The following is a 27493-nucleotide window of genomic DNA, read 5'->3' on the forward strand; positions in this document are numbered from 1 at the left end:
CATCACTATTCATAGTACTGAAATGAACCGTGCCATATGTAGAAATATTTTTGATTCAGAAATCACTGCATTGAAGCCTCTTACACTGTTCTAAAGCAAGGACTAGCTGTAGGACTTACTTATACATTATGCTTACAGGCAGAGTAGTTACAAAGGCAACAGAAATACCAATGCACCAAGAAATGTATAGGAAGTTGCACTGACAGAAAAAAAAATAACAACACTCACACACAACAGAAGATGGGACAAGGCAGCAAGAGTGGCATCTCATAGCCCAGCGTTGGGCTTAAACCTCCTCCTCCCTGCCTGAGGCCTCCCCAACCCAGGCAGGCTTACTTCTACCTCCATAAACAACATCTCACTGTGTTTCAACCTCTTGTGGAGCCACTGTGCTCAGTGGGGTATTAACACTCACTTGTAAAAACAGAAGTTACTGCTTTGTTTCCCCTATAACCTTACTATAACTCTAACTTGGTTTTGGCCAGCAGATAGTTGAACTCCAAGAGATTAATGCTCCTAATACTTTGTTGTCCTCTCCTCTGACATGAAAAGGGCAAGAAATCTCTTTTTGTCCATCAGAGCTCATCTTAAGCAACTGCACTGCAGCAGCAATACTCCTGTAAAATATCGAGGACTGTGCACAGCCACGAGACAGGAGAGAAACAGTTATTAAATAAACAAATATGAGAGCACCCACACCTGTGCATTTAACATATTCATGGTAGCATCTGACTCAGGACTGGTTAAACCCGGTGCAGCTCAGCTCCATTGCTGCGCAGTGCTATCATGCTGCTGCCCAGCTGATAACACTGGGACAGGGCGAGGGAGCTGCCCAGAGGCCCCTGCACCCCCCTCCCCAAAACCACAGCTGCTGTAGGGGCTCTGGGACAGGCCAAGGGGCATCGCAGTGGTGGGTGGGCAGCCAGCCAAGCAGAGCTCTGCCTCACTACCTCCAAAAAAAAAAAAAAAAAGTATTTTCCCACTTTATTACAGATCTTCATAAATGTCATTATTCATTAAACTCATGATGAATCAGGGATTGCTACTAAAAGGTACGCCACATCATCCTGTGGCTGCAGACAGGATGAATTAAAAGCTGTGCCAGAGATTGCCCATTACCTTGTCATCAATACTCACAACTGGAAGGCTGAGCTGCAAGGGAGTCTTGAAAACTTCGTCACCTTTTCTTGCAGTGTATCCTGACTCCAGGGCTGTTGACCTACACTCAGTAACTCAGAGTCATACTTTAATCAAGAGCACTCTGGTCAGTTTATACAGAAAAATGGAATAGCTGAGGGTCATTTAGTTTGATCTAGAAATAGTTTCTTCTAAGCCACCGCCCAAACAGCAGCAGCAGGTGAGACAAAGCTGGAGGCACGTTGCTAACAACATAATGCACTGATATTCTCAGCACTAGCTTGAGCTACGTTTTAACAAACCAGATCTGCATACAAAATTCATCTGCTTTACCTATACAAGATGGAAGCACAGGGAAAAGGAACAGGGAATGCAGTATTTCTGTACTGCCTGCTGCTGCAGTACACCATTTTTAGCAAGACATTTTATTCCGTGCACCAAGGTGCGGTGAGATATGCTGCCAGGCACTTTATGTGGAATAAGCAATAATTAGAAGGATTTTGTTCACACACAGAAAGCACAAGCTATGCTTACTTTTTTTTCCCCAAAGGTCTAGAAAGTAAGGGAGTCCCCTTCTAGGTTACCACCTCCCAGGTCATGGTTTTTTTGTTTGGTTTTTGTTGGGTTGTTTTGTTGGGTTTTTTAATTACAAGTTCTGCTGTTGGCTAATGTAAGAATCTAAAGTTCTGAAACATAAAACAAATACAGTGCTGAGAATGTTGGGGGTGGATTTTATTTAACATTACGGTGGTAGAAATATTTAGTGCTGTCCTCTAGAAGCAAGTCTATATGCTGTCTAGCAACATCAATGACACTACTATATATAAGGTTGACTTTTTTTTTTTTAAATTAAGTCATGGGGTCTCCACGTTAGATACCTTCATGTTACATCCCCAGCTTATCATCACAATACTTACCCTCCATGATGACACAGGAGTCAAACATTTGACTAAAAAAAGAGTTCCTCAGTAAAAGGTGTGTCAGGTTTCTGGAGGGAAACATTCAGCAATTGAAAAAATCCAACCCTCAAAACATCTCTAGTCAAGGGTGGGGATCTCAGTCTGGTGTCTTAACAGAATGGCACAACCTAGGGTACTAAACAACAAGAAGTAGGTGTTTTCACAACATTCTTATGTCCCTGGGACTAAGGGGCTCCAGTTGCCCACCAGCCTGTTTTCTGCCCTCAGAGTAGGGCAAACTGGCCAGGCACAGCTATGTGTGTATTTCTGCCCTGTGTTCACTCTCACCCCTTCCTGCAATTACCATTCTCTGAGCTACTTTTTTTATTAATACCGGGAGTTCTTTGGGGCAATACACCAAGAAATGCCACAAAGAGGAATCCTGATCACATCAGCTTCCAAAGGCAACTCAGTCAGGAAAGTAATCACCACGTTGTGGCATAAAAATATGCCACGGTAGTGCACACAGGAGAGCGAACTCGGAGTGAAATGAAGTTCAGTAAGAAAACAGCTATAAGCTAAATGAAAATAAACAAAATGATGCTGTATAAAACAATGTATTCAGTATCATGAAAATAAGCCTGCAATAACCAGTTTTTGCTAACAAACCCATCAATTTGCTTGGCCTTAGAGCTGCACAAGGGTTGCATCTCACCATGTTCCACTCAAGTGCAAGAGAAGGTACTTCCTACTTACTATTATCCTGCTGTGATGCTGTAGATAGAGAATTGTCCTGCTGCAAGTTTGATTTGAGCAATCTGATACTTAAGGGCCTTGGCTCTGCAAACTTGTTTGCTTAAACTGCGACTCCAGACTACTCCCATAATCAGCTCTGCAGTCACAGGACCTAGGTCATGGTTTCTCTCTCTCTCTCTTTTTCTGCAGATGATAAAATTTCTACCTCATCTTCTGCCATGACCAGTTCAAATCACTGTTCAGCATCTAAAAATGCTAAAAAAGGCATGACTTAACCTTTAGGGTAGCATAAATATCAGAAATCAGTCATCAGACAAGACATTTTACCATTCTGCTATGTGGCCTTATTACCATTTCTATTAGGTTTATCATGCACATTTTACTAATCATACCGACATTAAAGTGAACCATTTAGAAACACATACAAAGCCAAATTTGGACTGCCATTAATTCATGGAGTCTACAAAACCCACATTGTTTACAGTGAATAACAACTCTTCTGGAAAAGCAGCAGAAAGGTAAGTCCTCTCTCATCCTCAGTGCATCGGAAATAATGTCTGGCAGACATCCACAACAAAAACATTCCAGGAGACTACTAACCAGTCAGGTCAGGTAAGGAAATGCCTCTAGACATTCGTCTAATATTCTTGAAGCAGTTTAGAATAGCCTATGTAGTACTCTAAATATCTTCCTTTTAGAAGATTTTTTAAAAATCAGTTTTCCTCCCAGTAAGTTTGCAGGATATTAAGTGGAAGTCAGAGGTGCAAGTTCCAGATAGAAAAGGCCATCTGGATACCATTACTAATCTCTTGACCAGGTCTTCCAATTCAATATGAGGACAGTAAAGACAGAGTTGCATAGGATGAAAAACCATTTATGATTTTCTTCCTTAACCTTCAAAGACTATGAGTTTTCACTTACCATAGAACAAAATAACCATCATCCAATGGACACTGGTATCTAAGGATGAACATGGGAAGAGCAGTATAGTGTTAGCGTCCAACACAGGAATAATAATAAATTTATTACAATAGAAACAAACAGATAATGCATTAGTTCATGTACAAAATACTGATAGCATTCTGCTGCCTCAGTCAGTGCTTACTAAGTACCCACATTTAAAAACATCCTAAAACTGATGACACCACACAGATTTACAAAGGTCACAGCAATTTCTTGACACTACTTCAAGAGAGCCCAGCTACTCTTTAAGGTTTGTTGCACAATACAGGGAGATGGAGCAGGATATAATGGGAACATCTGAAATCTGAAATTCTTCTGCACCAGGAAATTAAGACTGAGCAACTTATAAGCATGGGGAAAATTTAAAAAAAAAAAAAAAAAAAAAAAAAAATATCACAGTATGCATGAAATTAGAGTTACTTGTGGCAAATGTTTTCATTGGAAGTGCCCAACAATAAGGCAGCTGATGACTGACTTGCATGCCCATCACCACTCAAGGCACAAAACATTAATTGTCAGTTCTACTCCTGAGCTATGTTGGTTTGTTTTTTTTCTTTTTAAAGAAAATGATGTAGCATAGAAGCATTTTCACTGAACTACTCAATGCCCAAAGGAAGCTGGATGCCTCAGAGAGGCTCTTAGTAAAAGACAAAATGTAGCTACAAGCCCACTGGATTGATTTGTGTTACTAGAGCTTTATACCGTTGGGTTTTTCCCTCCCACCTTTACATACACATTTACTGAGTTTACAGAGGAAGTCAGTGGGCACATGAACAACTCTTCTTTCTCATCACCTCACTCTCCTGGAGAGAGACATGTGGTCCATGCTATACAAAACCCGTTTATACTAAGTAGTGTTTAAAATAAGCTATAAAATACTTTTTTGGTCTATTTGGTTCCCCACTCCCAAGTATAGTTATCCAGATTTATGTCACATATTTGAGGGATGCCTGAAAAAGCTGTAGTTATCCCATCTCTGGGCAAAGCTAATAGGCAAAAAGATTCCTGCAACCACTGAGAAGTTTGCAAGCACATTCTAGTTGCATCTAATTTATTTCTGGGGCAGTATCAGGTCACAAAACATACAGTGTGAAAGGAATACTGGCACTGAGCAAACTTTGAAGCAAATTAGGACATTCTCTCCCTAATCCCTCTTACACCAGACTCCCTGATGGAAGTCCACAAATAATTTCTTCTCTAAGAAGACAATAAAAACTCATCCTAATACAGTCTCAAGAACCATATATACACATTTTGTATATTTGAAAATGCTGGCAAAAGTCCACAGAGGCAGAAGATAAAAAGCATGAAAGCTAAGTCTAACATCAGGTTCTCTACTGAACCTGACACCTAGAAACAAAACAACATAAAGCTTCTTTCTTCTGAAGTACCCTCCCCAAAATGTGATTTTCCAGAGGCATGTGGAAGAGGCCAGCTGTTGAAACCTTCTTTCTTGCTTCATGATTTAGGAACTGAGATGTTATGCAGCAGAGAGGCAGGCCTGACGAATACTCTGTGCCCAGGTGTTTAAGAGTGCCGTTACTGAATGCTTGTCTGGAAGTTGCAATAGTTTTGAAGTCATGTATCGATACACTGACTGCAAAAAGGGATTGGCTGCTGGAAAAAAAAAAGATAATGGATAAACGGAGTTATAATAAAAATAGTATTAAAAAAGCAGCATCAGGTGTTCACATTTCCCCACTATTGCCACATACACACGCCCAACAAATGTCATGCTAGCATCCTCATACCATACTGTCTAGGGTTTTTTATCCACAGAGGGCTCTGATCTGGATAGTCCGCTGGAACGCTGAGCTGTAGTGGTGGAACATTTGGAAGATTCTTGTCATCTAGAAGGCAAACACACTTCCCTTCAGAACAAAGCATTCCTTGCTGGACAGAGGGGGTTTTGTGCATAATTCAGCATGGTTTCTAGCATCTGAACCCCAAGGAGGAGTCAGGCTGCACATCTCCATTTTTATTGGTAGGCAATCTCATTACTCACTTTAACACACTCTTAAATTCTTGGAAGAAAAGCCTGGCAAACATAGCTCCATCTCTCACACATTTCTGCACCTTGCCAATCTCACCTTTTCATCAACTGAACTTCACTAAGTTAGACACCTCATTTTTTGAAAATTAAGTGCCTTATGTACTAATATTCAGGACCAAATCAGCTCTGATTTCTCAAACGAAGGGGAGGAGGACAGAATCTATTTTCCCCATTGGAATTGAAGAGCAAAACAAGTCAATAGACTGTAACACTTTATGATTACAGCTGAGACAAAAAAAAAAAGACGCAATCTGAATTTCTTTCTTGAATATACACCATTGTCAGTGATCATTAGTACAAGCTGAAATAGACCCTCCCAAAAATTAACTCAACATTTCTCTAGCTCTGTCCTAGTTGTTGGAGGTAGAATCAAGATTGCTGCCAGCAACAAGTAATTTTCTAGACACTAAATCAGATTAGCAATTGCAACTTCAGTGCAAAGAAAGGATCAATCAGTGCAAATGAAACCTCCAGGTGTAACCTGATGCAGGCTGTGCAGAATGTCATGATTAAGCAGTGCTATGAAACTGGTAAGTACAGACTTCTTGCAGAAGTCACAGGTTAGCAAGTTTCAAGACTGTTAGCAAAAAAAACCTCTTCAAATTCTACAGTCAAGCTCAGCACTTCTTTCTGAATTCAGCCCTTAATTTCTTCTTGCTTACCTAGCTTGCATATGAGATGAACTGTGCCATTATTACTGCAGTGGGAAGGGTCCAGGTTCACCAGGAATTTAGGATTTAATCTTGCAACTTCCCCTTGTAAGACATTTGGTATGGTCTGTCTTTCATCCTCTTCAAATTTCCGTTTTCGAGGGGAAGCAACTGTGGCCCTATGTAAAATACAGCCACAAAAGAACTAAGTGAAAATGTTATGCCAACACCGCATCTGTCCAATATTTTACAGGTGTAAAAAGGAAAGCTATAACTCACACCCATCTATAAACCCATCTGTTCTTTTAATAGTTTCTACAAATAAATATTTTTTCCTTAAATAATGAACATTTAAGACACACAGCAGGTCAATGATACATACGTAATTGGTGGTCCGTGAATTGCAGTCATAGCTGGCATAAATGTACGGTAAAGGGAATGGTTGAAGACTGGTGAACGGATGTTGGCCAAAACAGCATCCAAAAGTGGCTGACACAAGTACTGCTGTTTGGTGGGGGGCACGGGGGGAGGTGGCGGAGTAGGCTAAAACACAAGAGAAGCCCCTTTTCTTTTAATCATCATCAAAATCAAAATCTCTACTATTGATTCTGCAAAATTTTATAGCAGTAAACTTCCAATGCATGAACTGCACAAGATTCTCAAAACTGCATACAGTAACATTAAGTAGGGGGAAAGGGAAAAAAAGCAGCTGTCTGCAGCTTTCATGTAGGAAGTCTGTCCTGAAATCAGCTGTAAAAGTTCATAGAAAGAATTACTCTAGTCTTTACACAAAGTGCAAGAATTTGAAAGTTCAGTTAAAAGATACATACAGGTGACTTACATGAAGTAAGTGCTTGCCAATTTTTTTCCTGTTTTCTTATTTTGTCCAACCTTACTTGAAGTCTTAACAGCATGAGCAACGAGAAATGCCAAAAATTATCTTGCCAAATCATAAGACCTTTTGGAATTAACTGCTTATCTCTTGCTAGTGCAAAGCATTACATACCACAGCCATATCATTTTTCAGCTTCTCCAGAGCAATTTCGCATTTCTGCAGCGTCTTCAGAGGGCACCTGCAGAAGAGGAGAAATTTCATCACCACAAAATGGTCAGCTCAGCTGTTTCAAGTGTTTCTGCTACCTGAGCTCCAGAGACAGTCTCAATGCCAACATGGCTGGGTGCTAAACAATAAATTTCTGGAAGAGCTGGGGAACCTGATGTCCAGCCAAAAGGAAAAAGAGTTACCGTTTTGAAGGGTCAGTCAGGATATCCAAGAGACTCTTCATTTTACTCAGGTCCTTCTTCCTATCTGAAATAATATCAGAGACACAAACACTGACTACAAGAATAGCTTCCATACTTGCAGACAGAAATACAGTATACTGTTACAAGTGAAAACATGAGCCGACACTGAAGAAAGTACCAAGGATCAAAGATATGTTGCCTAATCATAAGTATATCCATTGCATAAGCTCTATGCATCTCAAAACCATCAGAAATAAAGGAAAATTGACGGGAATTTAAAGATGAGGATTTTACCCACCCGTCACAGTAAAATCTTTACAGCCATAGATAAGAAAGAGCAACTAACTTTCACTGTCATTTTTAATCCCTGGAATAGAAACCATCACAAAAGGCAAGGTAGTGCTTCTTTCATCAGAAGAGATTGTTGACAGAGAGAAATGCATGACTAAATACAGGGAAACTCACCTTCGTTTTTATCTATTTTATTGATCATCCTTCGGAGTGGCTCAATGTATTTTGATAGCTGTTTGAGTTTTTCCAGATACTGTTGCTCCTCTGACTGGCTAGAACTGGCTGGACTCATGACAGAATTTGGATTTCCTGGCAAGAAGTAAAGACTGCATATCACAGGGATGATAAAAGATACTGCAGAACAGCATTCTCACATTTCAGAACCTAGATCTGAAGTGTGTCACTCCCAAAGCGTAGCTCATGTCAAATATCCAAATCCACAACTGGATGCCCTCCACAGTTTAAGCACTTGTCCAACCCCCTAGTCTTTGTGTAGAAATAAAATGTTCTGTGGACAGAACAGCAACTCCCATTTAATACAATTTTTTTTCTGAAAAGGTCCAAAGTTCCATATATCCATTTTTTAGGTCCTCATTTTGCCTTCACTCTGGTGCATTAAATGCTAAATCAACACACTGAATTTGCTGCAATTTTCCTTAAGTTGGTGCTTTCCAAACTGCAGAGCACACAACACTGGCATGAGAAGGAGCCAGTACGTTACTTCCGCTCACAGTATCAGAAACTGCTTATTATATCTGGGACAGAGAAGAGCACAAGTGTTAGACTACGCCTAGGAAAGTGTTTTTGAGTAAAGCAGCCTGTTGCCTGTGATTAAGTAGTTACATCCTCTACAATCGCATGCTGTTGCTAAGGGTGCTAAACTTGCACCATTAAATTAATTATCATTCTTTTTTCAAAAGACTGGGGAAGTTAGAAAAACCCATTACTTCGTTCAGTGATGAGAAAAGAGTTTTCCACCAATTTTGATTTGAGATATCCATGTTGTTGTGTTAAGTGGTGCATGTGACATATTCACTACTTGGAATGCTGCCTGCTTTGTAGAGTTCTTTAAAGTTTACATTGTGCAAAACAGTAACAGGTTTCCTAGGAACTATTACAGTTACTAAAACATACCCCAACTCATGGTCTGCAATATGGTTCTCAGATCACTTACCTGGAGTGTTTAAAGGACCTGGGGATGGGACACTAAAGTTCTGAGGTGTTCGTGCAGCTGCTGGGCTCTGGGATGGTTGCGGAGATGGACTGGGGAGAAAGCTGCTGGGTGATGGAGCTGGGCCAGAGCTGAAAAATAAGAATAAAATCAAACCTGCCAGAATCTGACAAGGAAGCATGATCAGCCTGTGAGCAGATATGCTTTTAGTAAGCATTATTATGGTACTCTGTAGTTCTGCCAGTAGACTTAGTGAGGATTTTGTACACAGCTGCTTTATTTAAAATGAGGGTTTTCAGAATGTATTTGGCACAATCCCACCTGTGCTCTCACTGAAGTTATTATCACTGATATTAAAATTCATTCACTTCAATGGAAACAGAGTAAGATATATCAAATGCTTCTGAAAACCTCACGCTTACAGGACTGACAAAGGTACTCAAAAGCTGTAGCTGAGCTCACCTGACATTTGAATTCGGCTGAGAAGTTGGCTGGCCTGGCTGAGGAGATGGCTGCGGCTGTGGTGGTGGAGGCATTGATTGCGGTGTTTGAGCTTGTTGGACAGGAGATGGGGATGACATCATGGTAATATTGTTCTGGCTGACCTGAAATGTGGAAAAAGGTATGATCAATAACAACAAAAGGGAGTAGAGGATGGGAACCTAACTAAAAGGCTTTACCTATGGAGAGAAGCGCATCCTTGGGCCTACAAGAAATGAAAGTGTTAGTTTCCTGTTCTCCCCCATCATGACAGTCCCACCTATATCACTCTTGAGGCTCTCAGGGCAGTACTTCTCATCAACATTACTAGAAATAACCATTAAAACTGCACATAATTTGAATAACTGTGTAATGAATGTTTTTCATTTCCCAAATCATCATGTTGCAATTAAAATGTCAGAAGTGCAATCTGAAAAACCTGTACTTTATTAGAACCAGAGTAAAGAAGAGCAGGAAGAAAAGTCTCAAGTTAGAACTGTCTTAACAGCCATAAAAAACCCTCCTTATTTTGACACTTTAATTACAGTCTTCAAAGGTCTGTCACACTTGACTGTAGCTTCCCAACTGGTTTTCTTTAGGAGGAAGGAAGAAAAAAAGTTAAGTAAGTCAAACCACTAACATCTTGTTTAAACATTCAGCTCTGAAAATCTGGGTGGAGATAGAAACACTCCAAACTGAATGGCTGAGTAGGGGAAGAAAAAAAAAAAAAAGTGAAGTAACTTTCTGACCTTTGGAGAACGATGAGGTGTGCCTAAAGGACAAAAAGACAGGTAACAGCATTTCCAGAACAGCACCAAACTCTGGGTAACAACTAAGTTTATTCTGCACACTCTAACGTGCCAGAGTCAAACCACCACCATCTTGTTTAAACATTCAGCTTTGAAAATCTGGGTGGAGATAGAAACACTTCAAACTGAATGGCTGAGTGGGGAGACCTTTGGAGAACGATGAGGTGTGCCTAAAGGACAAAAAGACAGGTAACAGCATTTCCAGAACAGCACCAAACTCTGGGTAACAACTAAGTTTATTCTGCACACTCTAACGTGCCAGAGCCAGATGATGTCCAATTGAGCAACTTCTCAAATTTGTTCTAATGGATATTCTTCCCCTTCATCACTTAAAACCAAACAAAAAAAACCTGTATCATAGCCAGGAGCATGGTACAGTAACGCAGCTATTAAGTGATCATGTTTGTTTAAGGCACATGCAGAGTTCTTATGACCTGAGGCTATAAATAAGTACTTACAAAGATAAATTGAATTAGCCTGCAGAGGTCACATATTGTGACTCAGTAACCCATATTGTCCATTCTGTAAGTCATTGATTAGCGCCTTTATGAATTAACAACTCTGTTTCCCTCAGTCTAAACCAATTTTAAGCAAAGGTCCCAGTGAATCCACAAGTCCCAGACACTTCATGGGCACTGCAATCACTCATTCGTTAAATACCCATCTAAATCATCCAACTGTTTCCAGAGGACATGATATTTAGCACAGTAAAAAGTAAGTATTGCACAGTCCACTTTTGCATGTATGTGCTGAATATGATAGGAAATGCTTTGCTCGGAATATCACATTACAGCTATGCAAGAGATCATACTCCACAAAAAAAAAAATAAATTTAAAAAGGCCCAAAGAATCCCCAGCTAGGTGCAAATGTTAAACTACTAAACTTGAAGATACTAGTTTATCATCCATTATAGCAGTTTAAAATCAAAAGCAGCCTGACATACTGTGATTTTTTTTTCTTTCAATCTTCAATAACCTCATTACCTTCACAACCTCTCCTACAAATATAATACCTAGAAAATGTGAGGCTGAAATTATGTTTTAAATCAGCTATTAGATCTTCCTTTTGTCCATAGTCAACAAATACTGAGACTGTGCCTACTGTTTTTCATAGGAGGTGGATTCTTCAACAGCATGTGTCTCCTCAACATTTGTAAAAGCATTTCTGAGATTGAAAAAGCATAGTCTGCCTCCCACAGAAACCAGCATCTCACCACTGTTTGGAAGGAAGCTAGGAAAAACACTGCAAAAAGCACTCCCTGATTTTTTTGCAATTCTATTTAACATTCTATTAAACAGCAAGTGATTTAGAACTTACCCACATGGATGCTGCACCCATTTTTCATCAAGTCAAACTAAGACCACTTTTTAGTGGTTCATCACTTCCTGAAAATCAGGCCCCTTTTAAGTGTCCCGAGTTGGTTACATAAAATTACTTCTGAAAATTTAAATCCTTGTGTTTGGGGAAGGAACGAGAGAGATTTAATTAAGTTTTTTGCCAGATTTAAGTTTCTGTATCTACTTCAACACCAAGGTTCCTTCACATTAATTTACAAATGTTGCAGAAAAGCAAAGAAAAGAACAAGCAGTGGCTACTGTGCGCACAAGCATAGAATGAATTAGATCTTCTTTTGCATTACCCCTTCTCATTTCAGTACATGCACAGGCAAACAGGTTTGATCTCTGACAGCTTCATTTCAGAATACCAAAGGCTAATGTCTAATATCAAACAAAATCGCGACATGTTCAAGAACATGCACTCAGAAGTGAATTCTGAACTTACTGCCTTACTTTTCTTCAAAAGCAATTAATTTGCTACATAATAGTTTCAGATGTCTTTCTACAGAACACATCCAAAGATGTTTTCAGTTTTAGATGTCTACATTGCTTGGAGGATACAGATTAAGATTATAACAATTTAATGAAATTTCAACTTCTAGGGAATACTCTTTCCAACTGACTCCCACTAAAAAGAAGGCTTAAAACACAAAAATACCAATAAACTCAAAAGACAAAAAAACCTCTCCCTCTGGAGCTTTAGCTCCATTAAACTCATTTAGCTCCTCATTTAAGTCTGGAGTTAAGCCATAGTCACTGACCATTTGTATACCCTTCATCTTCAACATATATAAGCAAAAGCAACTACATTTTTTTTCACTGCAGGATGACAGTTTCTGCATCTACATGCATATTCATGGACAGCTATTACAGCCCACTGAACGTGAATTTGCTCTGCGACTCTACAGTGACCTGAGCCAGACATCAAGCCCTAATTTTCTGAAGTCTTGCCCAAAAGATATTTACGCTCGCACGACAAAAGTTCGCACTTAATATCCACTAAATCAAAGCTATTCTTAGTGTTTAGAGCACACCATGCTGAAAGATAAAACTTAGCTATGCGGCCTACCTCCATTTTGCTGAGTCTCAGGCAAGAAACAGCACTCAGCAGATAAGGCTAGCAAGAGTTTTTCTGAAGCTCCCAGTAGCAAGAGCGTACAATGTGCAGAAGCTAACAGCAAGGAAAAGGACACTGCAACAAGGAAGTGATGGGTAATAATGAGGAACAGTAGAAATGCTTTTAGTCTGAAGGAAAACTCTAGAAAGCATTTACACTACTGTACTTACAGTTTCAACACTAAGCCAGTAAGCACAGCCTTGCCTACTCTGCTGCAAACTGGGTTTAAAGTTCACTATTATGCTGCTTTACATGACAAAACGGAAACTGCAGAGTTTCAAAGAAGCTCAGATACAGGTTTCCATATTCCCAGTCAGGTCAATATCCCTTGGATTATTTTAATATTAACTCATTTTTAATTTTTTCCCTGTATTTTCAGTTTGCTGAAGATTTCTGTGCCAACAAATTGGAAGTTCATATTATTGCAGACTGCAATAAATTTGTAGACAGAACTTGAAGGTTTTGACACTAGAAATACAGGAGAATGATTAGTACCAGCGTATTAGTTGGTTTTTGCTTTAGCAATTAGATAACTATTAGATGAGTTTAATCTTTTAAAATTTCAAGATCAGCAGGTTTCTTGAGCCAATCCAAATATGGTATATGAAACTTTTCTTGGCTGTTCAAAAAGTGCCACTAACATTGACTGTAGTTCACATTTGGTAAATATTCAGGCAGAAACAAAAAATCAGTTCTAATTCTCTGGCAATTCAAAAGACTCTAATAGTAGAAAAAAAACCCCAACCAAACAAAAAAACCACTGCAGAATCAACTGAGCTTTGTGATAAAAAAGGATAGACTAACATTTTTGTCATATGGGGTAAAAATAAATAGCCACACAGCATTGACATTACATCTGGTCCTCTTGTTGAAAGGGACTCTTCACTGAAATACAAAGATATTTTTCTAAAGAGAAAAGACACTCTGAACTATCTATCACCAAGTCTAAATGACTTTTGATACTGTAGTCAAGGAGATGAGAGACTCGTAAATGAGTAATTAATAACCAGATACATGCTACAGCCCTTTACTCCCCTTATGAACAGCTGCAAGGGCTCTGATGACAAGGAAGTTGTAACATCTGAACAGACAATATTATTTAAGCATTTTACAAGATTAAGAGGCATAAATGACAATGTTTCTAACTTCTGATCTACCTAGAACCTGAACAAAATGTTTTGGCAGATTCATGCTGATCCAAGGCTGTCAAGTATATGCCGTGTCAGACTGGCTTTAAAAACGTGCTTCTCATCACCAGTAAACCATGACTCATTCACTCTACCACCTGCTTAGGAGCCATTTTCACTCTAATCATTGTTTATAAAGAAATTTCCTTTCTTCTGCCTTCTCTTGTTGTTCAGTCTTCTACACCATTTTCACAATCCTTGGCATGCTACTGATAGCACTCCTCGATGACCAATTCACTTGGTGTCACAAATCAAAGATCCTCAATAACCACAGCCATGACAGCACTAAAAGATCAACCTATGGCACTGAATGCTTGAACTAGAGATCTTTTGTTATGACTCAAATATTGAATATAAGCCAATCTAATACTTAAATATCTATCAGAAGGCCTCATCAAACCAAATACTGTGGATAATTCATATGGGAGATAAATTGTCTCAGTATATATAAACTGCTACAGCGAATAAAGCTCAAAGTAAATTTTCCTTTCACTCAACAGCTATGCCTGGGTTTTATTTCAGTTAACACATAAACAATGACCTGGACTGAAATGACCATCCATCTTAAACCAGAAACAACATTGTGTTTGCCTAAGTCTGCAGAATCTTTCTGGTCACTCTATCTACCTTAGCAAATTCCTGAGAAGAAAAGGCTGTGCCTACTGAACTGGACGCAGCAGCACTAGGATGCAAAGTTTCAGACATTCCACAGCCCCATGCCAAGCTTGCAAAGGAAACAAAAATGCAAAGAGTGAAGAAACTTTCATTAAATCTACAGATAAAATGCAGCAGTATTAAGAACTAAAACTGCACTCGCTATTCAATTTGAAAATCAGCATCTAGAAGAACAAGACATGAGGTTCATGAATAACAGACAGAAAAATGCAGTTGAATGCTATTCCACCGTCATAATACGATACATATTTAAACCAACACCAACCACATAGGGCTCAACAAACTTCCGCAGAGCAGAGCAGTGCCTCGTTTTTTGACTTACTGGCAAGAACTCAGTTCTATTTCATTCTAGTTCTCCCCATTCCTGCTCTCCCAAAATGACACATTTTGCTTGCAAAACATGACTGTGAGGTCTTTAGCAGATCCAGACCTGCACCAGGCAGATGCGTTACTCTGACCTCATGCATCTTCCAGCAACAGCCGGCTAGTTTGCTGCCAGCCTGCCTACACAGGTTCTTCTCTGATGCAGCTACAAGTGGGATCCTTCTGGTAGTTCCTCCTACAGAATCGCGAAAGAAAAGAACAGCTCCATTTTTCTTGGTCCCTGATACCATGCCAAGCAGCTAGTCAAACTGAAATGAGCCAAGTTTACTATTAATGAAAGAAGCACCTGTACAGAGCATGAACACATGATAAGTCCCAGTAACAACTCAGCCAGTACTCTGCAGTACTGACTTGCAACACTCTCATAAATGCACACTCATGGAATATAGACAAAGACTAAAAAGAAACCACAAAGTTCTAATTTGAGACTTGAATCAATTCTGAACATGGAAATGTTTTAAATGTTAAAATAAAGATCTATGCTGCTTTAGAAATGCTTTATTTGACATCCCAAGCTCTCAGAAAATCTATTATTTAAAATAAAAAAGGATCCATAAAAAAACCTAAACAGCCCAATACCTTGAGTAACACCAGCAAGTTAGTAGTTTGACAGAAAAGTGAACTTCCCCTTGCTTGAAAGCAAGTGCTATACAATCATGTATTGAATGCTTCGCACGATTCCTGACACAATGTGCTTTGACTCAGTAAATACCTGTGGCATTTGCTGTCCGCCCAAAGGAATGGAGCTTGGCGGCGTAGCAGACACAGCGGTGGTAGGCGGGAACCGTGGTCTTATTTGCATCCCACCTCGGGCCATAGGTGCGGTGATCATCTTTGAGGACAGAGGGACAACAGACAAAAGTAATCGCAAAACAAGAAATGCAGTGCACTGGCAGGATGAGAAGCACATGCAACCTCCAGGAATTAGGGGGAAAGGGAGCATGAAGGGAAGGTTAGTGAGCTTTTCTCTAAAGGTCAACCTAACATGCTAGCTTATAAATCAAACCCCTTTTTACACCCTTTCTATCCATTTTCAGAAAGCATCTAATGAATCCTGGGTATCGTGAGAGAGCTGATATATAGGTTCAGATTCATGGGTCAAGGGTTGACTATGCTATCATTTGTATGAAGGACTTTTCCTAAATTTTGCCTGACATCTTGAATTTCTAGAATTCTTGGAAATAAGTACTCTAAGACTGTTTTCAAGAATGCTCCATATAATAAGCTATATAATGCCATAGGTTTCTGATGTTTCTTCCCCCACTGTGGACTCAAAGGATTTAGCAATATTTGCATATGCCACCTTTCATTATAAAAGAATTGGCAGACAGTCTATCAGCAACTTTCAGTATGAATGCTCCACAGTGAGCAAAATTTCAGACCAACCTAACCTATGACAGTGTAACAATGCCAAAGACAAGAAAAAGGACTTCTGGGTTTGAAAAAGCTATCTCCTTCCTTTTATAACCTACAGAATAAGTCAAATATATCCTTGTAATTCCCATCATTTTGACAAATACCTATTCCTCCATTACTAAGCTGTGCTAAAATACTGTTCTGAGTCCATAATCTGCCTCAAGCTTATTCATGCACTTATTCATGATTCTCCAGATGTACAGACTGAGCATACCCTGAAGTACAATCATTTAGGACAAATGATGAAGGTTAGCATTAGAATGGATTTGTATTTTAAAATAGTATTAGGGCTATGCTACACCGCAGTGTCTAGAAGTACCTTTCAGAACCATCAGCCTGCATGAGACAGATTTAATCATGTATCTCTGTATAGCCCTCTGTTACTTAAAATTTGATATTACACCATGTATGCTGAGAATTTATAGCAAATGCAGTATATTTTTGAGGTAGTATTTGGGTAAGTTTGGCAGATTCACAAAGGTTCTGTTTGGTACTTCAAAGACCTACAGTAAAGTCCTCTGGGCTAATTTTTTTTTCCAGCATACATATTATCAAGGAACCTACACAGGCCCTAACTAACCTACGACTTAATGAAGCTTCCTTTCAGTAAATGGTTTGGGGCATTCTTGCTTAGTGTTCTATGTAAATGGACTGAAGCAGCCAGCAACGTGTCTCTAGAGAGTCAGAGAATGCATGTGCTTACAATTGTTAAAAATAAATAAAATTAAATACAACATAGCAAGACTGAAAAAGTAAAGCAATAACTGATAAAGAAAATAGTGTCAAATTCAGCACAGCTGTTAGTTCACAACATCAGAGCAATGCAGTCCCTTTCCATCCAGGCAGAGAGGGATGGTCAGAGACAGGATTTCAAAAGGGAAACAAATGAGAGCACTTCAGACATCACACACACATGCACATGTACACACACAGCATGCAACAGCCACCACAAGCAAACACAACAACCCAGCACTGGCACAAAGCACAGGTGGATGCACAAAGTGCAGTGAAGAGCTACAGTATCAACATGGTGAAGCAACACAACCCTAACAAAAAAAAAAAAAAAAAAAAAAAAGAAATAGCTAGGGGGGAAAAAAAACCAAACCAAAAAAAAAAAACCACAAACATATCCTTCCAGGCACAATCACCCCATCTTAGACCCTCGTGAATGCACATGGATCTCTGGAGCGTGTGAAATCCCAGGGATGTTATAGTGACCCACATGTCCCATCTTGGTCCTGTTTCTCATGCCGCACCACCAAAGTGTGAAGATTTAGATTACTTCCTCCGAGGTCAAGGAAATTAGAAGCATATTCACAGTTTAAGTGTCTGGCAAACAAGCGAACACCAGCATGACAAACTCCAATTCAGAGGCTTTCGGCCGTTTATTGTATTGTAGTTGGTCAAACAGGTATGTACATGCACATAATTTCAGTTTTGAATTTTTGTATTTTTTGTTTTTTGAAATGTGTGCTTTGGAAAGGAAGTGTGTATACAAAATGACACCAATTCCACTCACTTAACAGAAGTAAGCTATTTTTCCCATCCAGCCGACTTACACTTATGAAACCACTGACACTTTGACAAAGGAGTCAGGAAATACGGTTCCAAAGATTGCATCAGTTTTATGCAAAGCAATATATTCATGAAGGAGTCGTTCTTGTCTTCTGTTTTCAGACTGGCAATCAGAAGTGTTCCAGTACTTTTGAAAAAGATGTAAACTGAAGGTAAATCCTCCTCCACAAGTGAAATTATTTATCTCAATTTACAGAATCAAGAATTTTACCCCATGAAAACAGAGAGCAAGCAGAGGAATAGACTCACCCTCCACTGTAAGATACAAACCCCATTACTTCATAAAATGAAGTGGAATATAACAATTAGAATCCTGAACCTGTAATTTTCTTTCATCTAAAATCCAAAGAGTCAGAATTCCATAGATATGCAGCTTCCGGTGAGCATATGTAGGTATGGTGCCGCTGTCACTCCACTAAAGGCAGCTCTGATTTTCCAAAAGCAACAGCTCTGATTTTCAAAGAGCAACTGCCAATCTGCATTTTGAGTACCTGAAGGAGTTGCATCAGAACAGTGATTTAAACTTTATTAACTCCAGTTGATCACAGATTTTCTCTTGGTGCTGCAAGAACTTGCGTAGCACTCTGTGGTCACTAGGACGCTACTTTATTTATCAGCTTCATCTGTGAGTTACATGCTCACAACAACTAGATACCCAAGCAGGGTAACACTAACCTGCATGGTGTCTTTATGACTTCGGAGAACAACTTCAAAACTCACATGGATCCATGTTTAAACCTGGGACTGCTTTTACTTTTATGTAGGAAGGATGTACAGAAACTTTACGGAGAAGGAAAAATGCAGCTGTATCAACCAAAATCCCCAGTTTGAAAGCCCCTAGAGACTAAGTTTAAACGTAACAAGCAAAGATTAGGATAGGGTTTGTTTATAATAAAAGCTTCCTTGAACCAAATGAAGAAATCAAGGCAGATTGATTAAAAATGCTGGTGCTAGTGAAAAATGTACTAAATACAAAGCAAAATCTACTCTTATAAGAAACTTCTTCTAAATTAAAGAAAAATCTATATACGCTCTCAACACTGAAGCTGCGTTATAATATTGTACACAGCCACAAACTTAAAACTAAGTATTAGATACAGAAAATATTTACACAAGTATGAGAAATCAATTTAATTATTGGACTTCACAGCATTAAGTAAATTTTAGTAGACTCATATTGCAATGGCATGAACATAAACGGAGTAAAGCCCCTATGTGGGATTTTCTAAACTCCATCTGCGATAGATAATAAGAAATCCCCGAGTTTACTACATGTCTGAATAAAGCTACAATACAAAACCTGCTGTCAATCATCTTATCACCCATATGCACCATGCTGTTAAGCCACTGGCATATGAATACACTGAATAGGGCAAGAATTAAGTTGACTCTACCTAAGCACAATCCATCTGCTTAGGAGCTGAAAAGAGCACCATTAAGTTAGTAAAAAGAAAAAACATTAGAGTCTTCTTCCAGTCAGCCTAAGTCCCTGCAGTTCCCATCTGGAAATTACTTAACAAACAAAGAGAAGTTTTCATTCACATTTCAACTGTAGAAAGAGAATTCTGCATTGTCGCTAGTACTGTACAACTGTACTTACCACTGCTCAGCTTTTACATCCTGTGTTACGCTGACACAAGCAAAAGGACCAATACGGAAACAGAACTTAGCCACCAACAAGGATGCAGGCCACATGAGAGTTATGATGGTACAAGACACTATTCCCGATACAAGTCTGGGAGATGTATGTTGAAGAGCCAATTGTTATCACAGCCTGTGTAAAAAGCTTCCAAATGTCTTATCCAATCTATAATATTACTTGTGCGCTGAAGGGAAAACAGTGCATGCAGACATGGAATGTCTGGGTATATGAAAAGAACTCTGTTATTAATCCTAGTCAACCTCATTTCATCTGCCTCAGTCTCTTCATCTACAAAGTGGTGATAATTGTACTTACCCATGTCTGTAAAATGCCTCAATATGAAACACTACAGAGGTAAGCCACGAAAGACTATTTCATATTCTTGTGGAAAATGGGATGAGAGGTTCAGCTCAAGCCATTCCCAATTTTTTTTCCCCATGTCTCCTTCATACCAGACACACATCAAGGAACAATCACTGGGGCTACAAGTGTATTGCAGGATAAGAAAATTGTGTTAGACAATAAGCTTTCACCCAGCACTTTTTTTTTTTTTAAAAAAAATGTAACCCTGCACTTGTGACACATGCCATTTTTTCTTCACAATTCACATCCAGAACAAGAGCAATCTATATCTACTGCCCCTTTCACTCAGAAAAAGAATGAAAGATGAAAGGAATGAAGGGGGAGTGCAGAGAGATTTCATTGTCTATACTATTTTGTATAGCTGATACATGGAGACGGAAGGTAAATCACATGTGAGTAAAGATAGCAGGCAAAGATTCACAGTACAGAATCACTTTACACAACAAAGCAGTCACCTAAGAAAGTTTAACAAAAGAAGAGGCGATACACTCCAGGTACCAACAGTCAGACTTGTAACGTGACCACAGTAGGCCGTCTTACTGATGTGCATTCCTGTGTCAGTACAGGCAACAATCTTACCTACTTGGGACAGAGAGCATGCACAGAGAGGTGGTCAACGAAATCCTGCCTCTGACTCCACGCAAAGGAGAAACAGCATAAAAGCCTATATCCCCTTTGTAAAGGGGATGACTGATGTCAGGTCCCTCATCAGAAAGCCACTGGAAACCCACCTCCATGCTCATCTCTAGCATGCACTTGCTACAGGCCTATAACTAGTGATACCGCCTCCTGGGCCCTTACCTGCGCGGAAGCTCCCATCTGAGCAGCTTGGGCCTGAGCTGCTTGCACTGCTGCTGCTGCCTGTTGCTGCTGGACCAGCTGAGCTCTTACCTTGAGAATGAAAAGAAAGAACAAAGTAAACATACATATCTGATTAGGGTACAACACTTCTGTTTCAAATATATTGACTATGCTCACAAGAAAGGGTGTGGAGACAAGATCAGCCTCACTTGCATACTCTTCCTAGAGTTTTTGAGCTTTCTTTATGAAAACAAGTTCTCATGTTTCTAACACTTAGAACAGTCTTCCCATAGACTGCACTCCCAAGATTCGACAACTTCTTCCAACTTCTTCTCTGTACTATCAGATCTTCCTATGGCAATACTAGATACTTCAACTCTCTGGTAAACACAGTTAATCACATACGTGTTGATTTCTCTTAAGCACCCTGTATTAAGCACCTACCAATGATCAGCATTGCAAATGTTTATATATTCATTACCACTCTCAGTGTGATGTACACGACATCTAACTACTCCTAGCTTAGCTGGTAGGAGCACAAAGTGGATGTATCAACTCGTGCATGTAGGGTCATTAATTTCCCAAGTGTGGCTGACGTCCCACTCCTCCCCAGCAAAGCCCAAAGAAAAGAAGGTCTTGGGATTACATCTGAGCTTTTGCTCAACAGCACATATGGAGCCCAGAAAAAACTGACTGTAATGCAACAGTTCAAAAAGCTGCACCATTAAGAGGATGACCCAGCAAGAGGTTCAACAGAGTAAAACTGTTGTCCACATTCTCTGCAAGGCAGGAACTACCAGTATCTTAAACTTTGACCAAAACCTCTAAACATGGCAGCAGAAGCAACGCAAGCATGCTAGAGAACCAGTCACATGCACCAGGCACTTCAAAGCACTTGCACATGTTCTAGAACTGCAAACATCACTGAGGTAATTTTTCTTTAACCAGTTTGTTTCTTTTTCTTTTTTTTTTTTTACTTGTCCATTCAAAAGTAAGACAAGAAATTATGTAAAAATATTAGCTGCATAAATGGTTTTCACAGATTTCCACAAGTCCTATCCTTAGACACAAAACTGTTCTCTACTGGCAGGCCCAGACATAAACCTCTCAACTCTGTACTCATAACATGCTAACTACAGATCTCTTAATAAGCTAGGTTTGTTTCCACTTCATTATTAGCAAACATCAAAGAATTTTTTTTATTTCTCTAGAGTATTATAACGAACCAACAATCACCTGGTGACTAGCCCTTACCTGCATTGCCTTTAATTGCTGTGGCGTAAGAGTAACAGGCATAACCTGACTAGGAATTTGTCCTGAGATTGCCTGTGGCTGAGACACCATGGGCTGGGGTTGAGGCTGGGATTGTGGTGGAAGCTGAGACTGTTGTGCCTGAGCAACCTGCTGTTGTTGCTGTTGTTGCTGCTGTTGCTGTTGTTGTTGCTGCATCTGTTGCATCTGCTGTTGCATTACTTGTTGAGGTGGCTGCTGCTGAATCTGTTGTTGTGGTATTTGTTGCTGTTGTTGCTGCTGCTGCTGTTGCTGCTGCTGTTGTGCCTGCATAGCCTGTGCTGCCTGCAGCTGCTGCATTTGGGCAATTCGCTGTAGTTGCTGCTGCTGCTGTTGCTGCTGCATCTGAAAAGCAGGAAAAGCCAGGATGCTAAAGCTTCCAGCAGTACAATAGCAGCCTTATTTTTACAGCATAAACCAAGAGCAAACAGAATCCTAATACATCAGGCTGAGGTTTTAAGCCCAAGGGGAAAGGCTGAACTTTCTATCCACTCACTCTTCATATATCTCAACGCTATACAGTGCACACCCTGTGGTTTCAAGATTGCAAGCTTGTCTCCCTACGAAAACAGTTTTCAAAACAAAGATGAAGTCCATCAGCTTCTCCTGTACAAATGGGCTCAGAAGCACTTCTTCAAATGTAACCAGCCTGCATCAGCACCACTATTTACCAAAAACCACACAAGAGCATGATAGCTGAAGTTTCCTCTTCTGCTTTTGTGCCTAAGGATGATACATATATACGATGTGCTTGGCACATGTTGTTTCAAGTGGCAATGTGCAATTCACACAATGACAAAACAGTCACTATTTCTAGAGTAAATAAATGCTTTTAGTTCTCTCCTACATCCCTGTTCTTGTCAGAATGAGAGACTATCCTGATGTTTATAAAGAGAAAGGTTTTAATTCTCTATTGCTATGACAGAAGAAAGCAACCAAATGACTGTTAAGCCTTTCCTCAGGGATGCAATATATTGTTGCCAATTAATTTGTCAGTCTAAACTGAAGTCCTACCCTAAAGTGGAAACATATTAATAACAGGCAGAGCTGAGGCAGAGCTGATACTCAGTACTTCCACCTAAGCCAAGCCTCATTCAACAAGTCACTGATCACAGATCACCTCAATTGCCATTGTAGTTGTCATCACCTGCTGCTGGTTTTGCTGCTGCTGCATCTGCAGTTTCAGCATGTGCTGTTGCTGCTGCTGGACGGCTTGCAACTGCTGCTGTTGCTGCTGCTGCTGCTGGGCTGCTGCAGCTGCTGCCGCCTGCTGCTGCTGGACCTGAAACTGTTGTTGCATGGCTGACTGCTGGGCCTGGAATTGTTGCTGCTGCAAAGCCACCTGCTGCTGCTGGAATTGCTGCTGCTGCTGCTGTTGCTGCTGAGCTATCTGCTGAAGCTGAAGTTGGGCTAAAAAGAAGGTAGACTGTACTTAAAACATGAGACCCAAACAGTGTGAGAGACAGTTACCCAGGATAACTCATAATAATTAAAGATAATCCCTAAAGTGCATTAACGTTCTTTGTTAGCAGCGTATACTTTTGCTTCCTCAAATGGATGAGGCACATTAACAGCACAATTAATGATACTTCCTACTACCAACCTCTAATTCTCACTGCCTACATTGAGTCAGCAACCCAGGTAAAGAATCTAAAAATGTGCAGAAGGAAATATGCACAGAGGTCACCTGCAGGAAGCATGGTACCGATAGAAAACAGGTGGGTTCTATAAAAACAAAGTTCTTAAGTTGACCTCTCATAGGACGAAAGAAGCATTTGCTCATACAACAGCTAGACTGTTCCTCACTATACTAAGGAAGATACTTATCCCATTAGGTAGCAGTATTCGAAATCAATTCTTCCTGCAGTTCACTTGACTCATTTAGCCAGAAGTATGATATCTCTTTGGCACCCTCTCCTTCTGGAAAATAGTTATGTATTGAAAAGCTGATCTAACAATTTCAGTGGTTAAAGCACACTGAACACTTACTCTGCTGAGTAGCTGTAGAGACACCAGGCATACCATGAGGGGCCATTCCTGAGGTTCCAGGAGGTTGCTGCTGCCCTGGGAGGCTCATCTGTTGTCCCATTGGACCAAGGCCACTCATCCCACTCATCGGTGCTCCTTGAGCTCGGGAAGCCATGCCCATTCCAGGTGCTCCTGCTGGGGGACCCCCAGTTAGATTCTGCAGAGCATTCATCGGATCTACAAGGAAAATAGTTACCAATGTGCAGCCAGCCATGCAATTGCCTCCCTAAAAGCCTCTGTTCTCCATCATCCACTATCTGATCTGTCGCCTTCAGACTATGACTAGATTCAATAACCAGAGAATCTAGCATTCACTGCTCTGCATGTGAGACAAGACGCTTCTGGCACATCGTTGCCTCTCTGTAAATAGAGTGGAAATTATTTAAAGTGCTTCCGATTTGCAAAGTTCAAAAAATATTCTAAATACATTAGAGAAAAGGAACTTATTAGCCACCTCTGAATTTATATGCAAGTCAAAACAAGCTGCCAACAAAACTCCATGAGGATATAACAGCTTGTAACCTCAAAAACCAAGAAGAGAATCCCACTGTGGATCCAATTAGCCTCTTCCTCCTGAGGTCAACACGGAGAAGCAGCACTCAGATCGGAGGAAGTACTTTGCTATACAGTTCCATAACATCACGTTTATTATGCAGTGGATAAACTCAGTGCCTTTCAAGACAATTGAATCCTGGGCACACAGAAAAGTGAAGCAAAAGAGGGAACAGCAATTCAAGAGGGCAAAACACAACGTGCGGTGCAGAAGCAATATTAATCAGGTACAGAATGCAACACCCTCTCTTTCTTAAAAATACTCATAATTTCCTACTGTCTAGGTTGGATGTTAGTCAATTGCAGACACTGCATATTTAGCCTACACGAGGATAAAAATAAAGGATCATACTATGTTCCTAACATACACTGCTGTAAGAATTAGCACAGAGGAAGACGACATGATCAGATATAATCTCAATCAAATGGCAGAGTGCGTACGCCCCACAAACACAATGTTTGCCTCTGATGGAAGACACTGAGGAATCCAAAGCTGGTAACAGGGAGAAACCTGGACTGCTCAGCAGGAGATTATTTTCACTCTTGTTCTATCAAGAATCTTAGTGTTGTGAGCTAACAAAAGTACGAACAGGGAAACAAAACACTGTCCAACTCTGTCACCCTCATCACTGAACAAATCCAAGACTATCCTGCTACCTTTCCTTTCTTCCAGCAGCAGTTAGTACTCCAGCTAGGGAATCCACAGCCTTCTTAGTACACCACAGCCCTGATTTCTAAGCTGTTCTATTTAGAAATGGAGGGGTGGTGGTGGTGTAGGAAAAAAAGAAGGGAGGAGGAGGGAGAGAGGGTGGGGGGAAAAAGAAAAGAAAAGAAAAAAAAAAGAATAGAGCTCTTACCACTGACTGAGGCTTGAGATTTCTTATTGTCTGCAAAGGAAGAACAATTGATGGCCTTTGTTAATCTTGTCACATATTCAGATATACTCTTTACAAGAAATATATTCATATAATAATTTAAAAAAAAAATTCACTGTCTACTGTAATTCTAACAAAATACATTAACCTAAGCCAATTTGGTAACTAGAATGCTACATAAACAATGGAAAGAAAGCAAAAATACAAGAAAAATTAGGAGGGTGGAAAAAGTAGTGAGTTTAAATAATTTCTCAAAGATTTTTCAATTACAGATGGACATGTAAAAGAAACAGTATTTAGAAATTAAGCATGTATAGTACAGGAAAATTTTTAAAGCAACTTATGAAGAGTCACATGCAGAACCACACGTACAAACCCTAAAATTTACTTTTTTGGGGAGGATGGGCTGAGCAATCCCATTACAGAGAAAAAAAACAAAAAAAAATAAAACCAAAAAATTACTTACGAATATCTCGAAAATGGATAATAAGTCTGGCCACAAGAGAAAGATATTCCTCCTAAACGTGAAAAAAGAGTATTTTAGCAACAGAAAATAAAACCAGAGCAACCATGACTTTCTGGTTCTTCGGTATTCTTCCTCAACATAACAGATTTTAATTTACAATGTCTCTGGACTTTTCAGAGCAGTTCACCTGTAAGGAACAGTCTGTTCATTAACTAAGTGAGAATATTTTTACTAATAGGTCATTGTGGTTGATGGCACAAGAAGGCCAAGAAGTCACAAAATTCACTGGAAAGAACCTCCATGACAGTCACACTAATAGGATCACAATATATGAACATAATTATAAACCAAAACATCCATTTTCCACTTCTTATCCACTCTAATTCCTTTTTCTTAAGGATTGAACCTGCTTACTTGGTACACTGACTTACTTTCGTCCTTGAACTATGTCACATTCATACTACAAGAACTTTTTTTAAGCTAAGTTAGTATCACAAATACAAGTAAGTTAACAACTTTAAGGACTAACATATGATAGAAGTGTCAGAAGTGAAAAGACAAATATTCTTTGCAGCATTTTATTAGTGTACTTCATAATGTGTAAGAGAAACTGCACAGAGCTGAGATAGCCTTCCTACCCATGAAACTACCAACTCACCAGTGAGAATGCCATCAGCAGGCATCAGCATTATAAAATTTTCACCAAGACAAGCCTATCTCAAACGTGGCTTGTTTGGAGACAACAACAGTTGTCCTAACACAGCTCCAGGAAAGAAGTTTACATTTTGGTAGAGTCTAGAATTGTCCATGATAACCAGACTTTCACAGAGACCACAGCACTTCCCTTGGTCTTACTCTTGACACAGCCTTTTCATTGATATCCTACTCTCTTCTGACGACCAAACTGGTAATACGGAATGGTGCTACACTGTAGATAAAGGAAATTCTATGCAATTCACTACACACAAGTCTTTGGATAAGAATTAAATGCAGTCCCATATATGCATTAAAAGCTGAAGCATCAGCAAAGTTGTCTTGGATTGAAGTCCAGTTTCATGCATATATTGGATGCAAAACACCTCACTTCCCCTCAGGGTAAAAGGAGCGCATATAAATCAAAATTTTTGCATAACTATGTACTCTGAGCAGAGACAGTTAACTAAGTGCACTGGGTTTGCTATTTCTGCGGGTTGTTCCAAACTTCTTTTGACATGTCAGTAACTTCTGGAAACAAATAGAGATGCTTTACCCTTGTTTTGGCCTTCATAAACACATGACTCTCCATCTCTTTGCTGGATTTATTATGGGCAACACCAGCCTTCCTCATAGC

The 27493-nt window shown here is 39.7% G+C and overlaps 1 protein-coding gene across 1 annotated transcript; it reads right to left on the minus strand.

The window, feature by feature from the left end:
• Positions 1–4789: 4789 nt before the first annotated feature.
• MED15 (mediator complex subunit 15) lies at positions 4790–27493 on the minus strand. The gene is made up of 18 exons (XM_009708371.1): positions 27413–27493; positions 26164–26215; positions 25680–25709; positions 24232–24447; positions 23525–23652; positions 23390–23485; positions 22189–22581; positions 20953–21042; positions 15868–15987; positions 9628–9770; positions 9169–9296; positions 8169–8303; positions 7704–7767; positions 7465–7531; positions 6841–7001; positions 6471–6637; positions 5507–5605; positions 4790–5372 (listed from the first exon to the last, which is right to left on the minus strand). The coding sequence occupies exons 1-18, from the start codon at positions 27488–27490 to the stop codon at positions 5236–5238; spliced, it is 2304 nt and encodes a 767-aa protein (XP_009706673.1). The 5' UTR covers positions 27491–27493; the 3' UTR covers positions 4790–5235.

Source organism: Cariama cristata, unplaced genomic scaffold, assembly GCF_000690535.1.
Source record: "Cariama cristata isolate BGI_N322 unplaced genomic scaffold, ASM69053v1 scaffold14489, whole genome shotgun sequence".
Classification (NCBI taxonomy): Eukaryota; Metazoa; Chordata; class Aves; order Cariamiformes; family Cariamidae; genus Cariama; species Cariama cristata.

Bases quoted from the DNA above. Each gene is read 5' to 3' on its own strand.
- MED15 (XM_009708371.1), bottom strand. From the start codon at position 27,490: ATGAGGAAGGCTGGTGTTGCCCATAATAAATCCAGCAAAGAGATGGAG. The intron at 23,653-24,231 runs GTAAGTGTTCAG...CCTTCTTTTTAG, and splicing joins CTCTACAGCTACTCAGCAGA to CCCAACTTCAGCTTCAGCAG. The intron at 7,532-7,703 runs GTAACTCTTTTT...CCTCTTCTGCAG, and splicing joins CTGACTGACCCTTCAAAACG to GTGCCCTCTGAAGACGCTGC.